Below are 8,083 nucleotides of genomic sequence, written 5' to 3' on the forward strand. Positions count from 1 at the left end.
TCTCCTTCCGCAGCCTCCCACATCGCTTCCGGCTGCCTCTTCCTTGCTGCTGCCTTCCGGAACAGCCTTTTTGTGCTAGAAGTTAGTTTTTGGCATGTGTTTGTTTAGGATAGCCGCCGGCGTCCGTTTTCTTCTTTCGAGGGTTATATCCAAGGAATTGCATAATGCTTCAGTTATATATTCCGAAGCGGTGTTTATCTTCCCCTATCTCTTTCTTCATCCTCCCACATCGCTCCTGGCTGCCCCTTCCCAGCTGCAGCCTCCTAGAACAGCCTCTTTCTTCTGTTCTTTGCAGTTCCCACATTTCAGCTGCCTTCCCCACCCCTTGACTGCTGTTCCAAACTCCCGTATCCATTTCTCTTGCCGCTTGACTGCTGTTCCAGCCACCTGAAATGCCCCTTTGCAGCCTTGGCTGCTGTTCCAGCCATTCTGTACCACCTCCCAGCCATGTCTCCACTGTTCCAGCCCTCGGCCATCATCCCGGAAAGCTGTGCGACATCAATATCTGCTTCGTACTTGCTGTCCGAAACCCAGGAAACGGTTGCCTTGCTGTTTTCTGCTAGCCAACCACCTCGTCTACCATTCCGCCACCTTCCCGACCCTCACCAACCACCTTCACCTTCATTTGATCCAACAACCCTAGCAGGAGTTAGTGTGTCGTGTCTATTGTATTTTCTATTTTAGTTGGTTGTTTGTAACTTCCTAGTTGAATTTCAGTAGTAATATTCATTTTCCTATTGTTGTTTGGGTTAGCTTAGGTATAGTTGAATCTTTTCAGTCATATGATCTTTGTTTGATCAAATGAAGGAATATTCTTGGTTTATTATATCTTATGTAATACTTTTTTAGTTCTCATGCAACGCATGCAATACCAAACATGAAACATAATGTATCACTTTTTTTCCCTTGACCAAATTTTCTAACATAATTTAAGTCTTCTCCATAGTCCCTGTCCAAATTGAGCATTTCACAATTTTATCAAACCAAGATGAAACTTAAATTGAACACTGTGACAGAGAACTCTAAAGCTGTCGTTGCATGCTCTAAGATATTTATTAAAACTAAAAGTGCACCTGCCATTCATTTTACATCTTTTTGAAGTGGTTGTTTGCTCTTCCTGAGTTTTATAATATTATGACTCGGCATGAGGACAGATCTTTTCAGTTTGATCACCAAGCATTTTCTCATGATCTCATGCTTGACAATTTTTTTGGAAACCTTTCTTCTAGCCAGGATCTGACTATTTTATGCTTCCCCAAAATATAATGCTCCAACATAGGCGAAGAAATGATTAATGCTGAAGTCATACTATTTAAATCATGAAGTCTACTTTCTTGGTTCTCATGACAACCAGAGCTTTTTAAGAAAACTTGAAGCATCATCAGATAAGCCGTACTTTGCATCATTGGGAGAAATAAAAAATATTAGGTTTTTCATTGTATCAAGTACTGCCTTTAGCCAAAGCACAAGTCTTATCATCATGCATCCTAAGATACTTCTGAAACTAGCAGTCTCAGACGCAATGTTATTTCTCATATGCATAAAACTAACACATGATTCATAACTAGAAAACAAACACTTATCTTGCAAATATGATATGAATAAGTTGATTCAATAGCCTATTGATTACTGTACCCAATTCAAACGACCAATTAAAAAAATCACTATATTCTATATCGGCAAATTTGTCATATTCATATCGGCTTAGTTGTCTTGATGATGGTCATCGCCTTTCTGCTACTCCTTCCTCATCAATACTTGGCAATTTTGATTAATGTGCCTAAACTTACAATATAAGTCCTGTTCTTGCCGAAAAGCTTACACTTGTAATGACTAGAATTAGGTTTCTTCACATAAGGTATGCTCTTAAAAAATAAACCCTCAATTTGCTTTACTTAACACTTATGTTTAGAAACTTTATTGTTTGTGAGTAGCGGGCTTGTCACTTCTCTAGTTTAACTCTTTTTCTTTTTATACATCAGTGTCTAAAAAATGCTAGTGAGACGGAGGTAGTTAGCACAAAAATGTGTGAGTTTGATCCTCATCATTAGTAGTCACATCAATATTTTTAAATAATAAATAATTGAATTAAACTAATTTATATGTGATTTAATAGGCTTACCTTTAGGCATTCAAAATAAAGAGTCTTTGCTTTTGATAAAATTTGTTGGAGAGGCTTTTGGTCAATTACAAGACTCCAGCTTGAGCCACAATGCTTGTGTGGTTTTTTCCTCTTTAATACTTTTGTCATGACATCATTCTATTGTCGAAAGTGCATTTTGATCCATTTATGCATTGTCTTTTGCACATATAATCATAAGCATATTCAAACACCATATGAGAGCCTACACAAATGTGTTTAATGAGAAGACTACACATCTTGGTTCATACTTTATGGTTGTCATACTCCAAACTATACTCAGATATTTCTTCTTAGGGAGTGTGAACTTAAGGGGATGAAGTTAGGCTAGAAACACCTGTTAAACTTATTTTCAAACAAAAAGCTTAATCCTATAGGCAAGGCTTAATAGCTTGGTATCTTTACACTAATGTCTTTTTAAATAAATGATGTGGGATTAAATCCAACACTCTTTACTTGCTTTTACAATCGCCTCTGATGCGGGATGCTAACAGCGCCCCTGTAGCAGGGTGAACACGCGAGGCAGAAACCCCCGTGAATTATCGCTATTGGGGGAGGCGGGATCGTGAAATTTCGCGATCCGGGAAGATGTATTGCGAGTCTACCACACTCTTCTTCATTTGGAAAGTATTTTCTAGATTCTTCTTGCCTTCCCACCCCTTTCTTTTTGTGTAGAAGTTTCCTTTAACCAGCGAGTCTATAAATTGCTGTCCTTTGTGTATGGGAGTCGGTCTTTGATAAGTTTGTTTTCAAATCTCCTGTGTGGAGTCCTTTTTCCTTTTGTAGGGTTGTATCTGAGGAGTTGGAGGTGATCCGTCTGTATCATATTCCAAGGTGGTGTTGTATCCCCCTTCTATCTTCCCTAATCTGTTTCTTCCTGTCCCCCTTAGCCTCCTGCCACTTGAAGCCTTCCCCTACTGCCTCCAGCTTACTTTCCAGCCCTCCAACCTGCTGTCCAAACCCTCCAAGCCTGCCGTCCAGCCCTCCAACCTGCTATCCAGTCACTGCCCTTGCTGTCTAGCTCCATCCGGTCACCAATCCACCTGCCGCCAACCACCTACGATACTCCATACTTGCTGTCCTCACAATTTTGCACCTTCCCCTTGCTGTCACCACCCTTGCTAACCATCTCAAACAACCTAGCAGACCTCCATCGCCCTTGGAATACACCTTCGTTTTATGTTTGGGTGTTTATGTTCCACTTGAGTAATGTTGTAACTCAATCTCTATATTAATAAAAGTTTGCTTTGTGTGTTTCCGCTGTTCTCACTAGTAGTTCCGGTATCATCCTCCTCACGTGAGGGCTCTCTATACATGCTTTCACTTTTCTTTCAATTGGAATTCCTTAACACCATCAAGTATCATGGATCTGGTGTCAATTTCATTACATGTATCTATCAAGGAAGTCTCCCGCACAGAACATGTTTTTGCATTTAGTTTAGGCATTTTTGTTTTTAAACTTGATTTTGTGATGTTTGGTATTACATTTCGTTTCTCTGAAATTAACTATTATAGGTTTATGCAGCATGTCTTCAAAATGGAGCAGGAGGAGTACACGAAAGAAGAAATAAACTGGAGCTACATAGAGTTTATAGATAATCAAGATGTTCTTGACTTGATTGAGAAGGTATATTTAGCTCTTTTTTCTTAATGATAAAATTTGCAACTAATAATTCAGGCATGATGAAGAAATTGAATTGTTTCATCCATTTGCTTAAAATTTCTAATTTGTGGCTTTGTCCTTTGTCGAGAAAATTACTCTTGGTTGTTAGCTTTAAAAGGAAAAATAATGCATCCAAATTGAGCGCTGTTGCACTTGTGATAATTCTTAGATGGGACAGTAAAGCACATGCTTATGAGTGATTATGCTGGCTTCCCTTTATTGGAAATTGTGTGGAAATGACTTCTATTTTGTTTGATGATGTCATAATTGAATGGTACTGGTCATTGGAATAATTACCTCTTTATTTGAGGATCAATTTTAACCTATTGATGATTAATATGAGTTTACAATATTGAATCACCAAAGTTCAACACTTTTCTGATAGAGGACCGCATTTTGGGGAATGCATAACTTTCCCTCTCTTCCATCATGGATTTCATTGCGTTGGCATGATTTGCTTAGATGTTCATCAGTTCAACTCTATAGCTGCTTAACTTCTGGACATCCCTCTGTTAAAATATCATGATATTTTGTTTCCTATTATGGGTCTGCCATTGTGCCTTGGAAATATTTTATTTACAATTCAATATTTGAAATTCTTATTCAGATGTAGCTGATACAATGTATTTAATAGCAGTATTCGATCTGCACACTGGTTCCAGTTTTTGAATCAGTCATAGATATTCATGTGTTAGAGTCTTTTAGTGTATAATGTATATACATTTTAATTAACACCGATGATATTTGTCCATTTGATGATTCTCTATTATTATTCAATATCGAGGAGAAGATACATTTTCTTATTTTCAAGTTTTCAAGCGTCCTGCAATTTTTGCCTTTATGGCAAAACACTGAGCGGGCTACCATTTCACTTAGTAGATCATATCGGATTATAACCAGTTTTGTTCCCCTTAAGTTATGTCAGTTAATGCTATCTTGTCCCTGATGGCGCATCAGCCCAAGGTTACAGATTCTAAGAACTACCTTTATGGCTCAGCTTGTTTTTCTTTTGAATGAAGACTGTTTTGATGATATTTGTTTACCTATGTTTCATCAACTTATGTGGAAATTAGTTGCTATGTATCTTTTATGGAGATCTTAAACCTACAAAATTGTTCATTTAATTTGTAACCAAACCTTTGTTCACAGAAACCTGGGGGTATCATAGCACTTCTGGATGAAGCCTGGTACATTTTTTACTATATTTCTCTTGGTAAGATGCTTAATTTTTGCTTGTAGTACCAATGATTGTCTGTTTTGGATGGTTCATGCAGCATGTTTCCTAGGTCAACGCATGAAACATTTGCTCAGAAGTTATATCAGACTTTTAAAAATAACAAGCGTTTCTTAAAGCCAAAACTTTCCCGCACGGATTTTACAATATGTCATTATGCTGGGGAGGTACATAGCATTTCAGCCTGTTCTTTTGTTTTTTTCTTATGAATGTTTTATTCATAATCTTCAAGCGACTTTGGCTGTAGGTAAAATACCAAGCTGATCATTTCTTGGACAAGAACAAAGACTATGTGGTAGCAGAACACCAAGACTTGTTAAGTCCTTCTAAGTGCCCTTTTGTTGCGGGGTTATTTCCGCCTCTTCCTGAGGAAACGTCAAAATCCTCCAAATTTTCTTCAATTGGATCACGTTTTAAGGTACTGTGCTAATAGCTTTTAATTTTTTTTATTTAAACCTATCATCTAAGTTTTTCAGGTTTCTAATTGGGGCGATCTAGTCTCACTAAGGTGTACTTTCTGTTTCTAAAATTCTGATCATTCATTTGTCAACCGACTCCTGGCATTGTGGTAGTAGGCTGGAGAGTATTGTTTAAGATGATTGGCATTTGTTAAGGTTATATATGCCCAAAATCCATAGACTGGGATCACAGCGAACCCAAGCTATGAAGGGAGAAAACTCACCGAGATGATTAGACAGTTCGGCCACAAAGTTCGATCAATTGATTGACTTAACCAGGGAGTTACAGACTTCAGGCTAGCAGCTCACTTGCAGTTATCTGCGCATATATGTTCTCTTAGACTAAGACAGTTTGAAAGGTCCTTAGGGAAGCCCAACTTGCCCCATGACCGGTTTGGTAGAATTTTCTAGAGAAAATGCCCAAAAAGGGTCCCAGACTATTAAGAAATGTCCAATTTAGTCTCCAAGTTTTAAAATGCTCCCATTTAGTCCCTGACTATTAAAAATTATTTCAAATATGTCCTAAATAAAATTTTTTATTTAATTTAACAGATCCTTTCATATTTTGGAGGGTAATGCCATCTATGTACAAAATTCACGAATCAAACACACGAAGGGCTTGCCATTTCTCAATGGAGGATTCAAATGCAAGACAGCTCACCTTAAACCTAAATCTTCACTACTCCTCTATTATGTGGCTTCTCCCCTTCTGTTTCACCATTAATGGAGAAAGCAAGTCAAGACGCGTACTCATTCGCTGCTTCCGCACTCAATGGAGTGGTCTCCGCTCCATCTTCATCCGCATTGCTTCTGTCGATGACAAGGCTTCGTCTTCATTCGAGCGCGGCTTCTCTTTTTTTGATTCACCATTGACAGAGCAAACAACTTAAGGTGAATGCTCATTCGTTGCTTCTCCACTTGATGGAGCAATCTCTATCTCTGTCTCCATTCACGATGCTTGCGTTGACAACAAGGCTTCTTCTCCATTCGAGCGCTTGCAAATCCCTCTCAACTATCTTTCATTGCAAGTTCCTTCCTTTCCTCCTTTCTACCCGTTTCATTTCTCTCTCCCTCACCTTTCCTTCCTTAGCACTTTCCTATTTTAAATCCTTTCCTAAACCTGAAATTCTATTTTTTTTCTCATTCTTATTTTTAAAACCCTTTTCTAAAATCTAACATCACTTTTTATCCTCCTTACTTATTTTAAAAACATTTCTTAAAAAACCTGAAAAGTCTTTCCAAAAATCTAAAATCATTTTTATTCTTTTTTCATATTTTCAAAGTCTTTCCAAAAGCTGCAGTTCTTCCTAAAAATAGGCCAAGCCTTTTTATAAATAGGAGGTGACATGCTTAGAATTAGGGGTCTTGTTTTTTATATCTAAAATCAGGTTTTAGCGTTGGTATTTTTTCCTTTGAGGGTTGTATCCCATGTCAAGGTAGTGCTCCGACTGCCCCTCGTCCGAGGTGGTGATCGTCTCCACGGGTCCAGGTGGTGCTCTGACTGTAGTTGACCCTGAGGAGATATTTATCTATTCTTCCACCTTTACTGTTGCAGTCAACCTGCTTCCTAGCCCTACAATAGGCCATTGCACCTCTTCTCGAACAACTGTCGGTTACTTTCCTTCAACATGCTGCCAAGCTTCTCCCAGCAAGGCCGCAACTCACCATACTCCACCCCAACACTTAGCCGCCCTTGATGAACAACCCAATCTTGCTGTCCACCTGCCCATAATTCCTCCTAACACTTAGTCGACTCACTTCCAGTAGTCCACCTTGTTGTCCAGGCCTTTCCCATCACAATAAGCACTTCGCCGCTCGCTTTCTACCCTTCGAGAGTGCTGACGAGCCTTCCCCGCTACTGCCACAATATTATCAGCTTGTTACCCCACCTTCGAACTTACCTCTCAGTTGCCCAACTAACCTTCCCGCCACCTTAAACTGCTGCCTCCCTCCAGTTCACCTTCCAACTCCTGTCGGCCCCTCTCCTGCTTTCACATTTGCTATTCCCAAGCCCCCGAATCCACTGGGCCAACCTCCACCGCCCTTGGGATGCACTTTCAAGGTGTTGGCATGTGTTTGTGTCTGTTTGTCATTTCTTTTATGTTTTGAAGAGTCGTTATAATCGATTTTAAATTCAATAATAATATTTTTGTTTCTTTTTTGGTTTAGGCTTTCTCCTTCGGCATCACCCTATTTTGAAAAAGCTCAACTTTTTTTCATTTTTCATTCACTAAATCCTTTGCTCAAAGCTTTCTTATTTTTGCTTTTTTCTCGGTGGTGTGGATTCACAGATAAATCAGGATCCAACATTTTGAAATATGCGGTGAGTATGGATCATGCCACAATAAGTTAAGTCACATAAGTAGGGCTGAAAAAAAAGAAGAAATCACTAGCAAAATGGATTGCACCAAAAAATTCATTACACAATAAATCAATAAGTTGAATTTGTAGATAATTAGAATAATAGGAGACACTAGAACAAGTGCCAAGAGTAACCCCAAGGGAGCCAATACATTCTCCTTCTCCAGACCCAGTAGCATGTCAGAGAATAGTACTCGTTGCTGGCGGGCGAGGACCTCATCCCTACC

General features: G+C 38.9%; 1 protein-coding gene across 1 annotated transcript; it reads left to right on the forward strand.

Moving 5' to 3' along the window:
* The first annotated feature begins 3,660 nt into the window (after window positions 1-3,660).
* Window positions 3,661-6,113, forward strand: LOC110036068 (myosin-11-like). Its single transcript, XM_020740415.1, has 5 exons — window positions 3,661-3,767; window positions 4,953-4,990; window positions 5,078-5,204; window positions 5,285-5,455; window positions 6,048-6,113. The coding sequence occupies exons 1-5, from the start codon at window positions 3,678-3,680 to the stop codon at window positions 6,069-6,071; spliced, it is 450 nt and encodes a 149-aa protein (XP_020596074.1). The 5' UTR covers window positions 3,661-3,677; the 3' UTR covers window positions 6,072-6,113.
* The last annotated feature ends 1,970 nt before the right edge of the window (window positions 6,114-8,083 follow it).

The sequence above is a fragment of the Phalaenopsis equestris genome, unplaced genomic scaffold, assembly GCF_001263595.1.
Source record: "Phalaenopsis equestris unplaced genomic scaffold, ASM126359v1 Scaffold202174, whole genome shotgun sequence".
In the NCBI taxonomy this organism is placed as follows: Eukaryota; Viridiplantae; Streptophyta; class Magnoliopsida; order Asparagales; family Orchidaceae; genus Phalaenopsis; species Phalaenopsis equestris.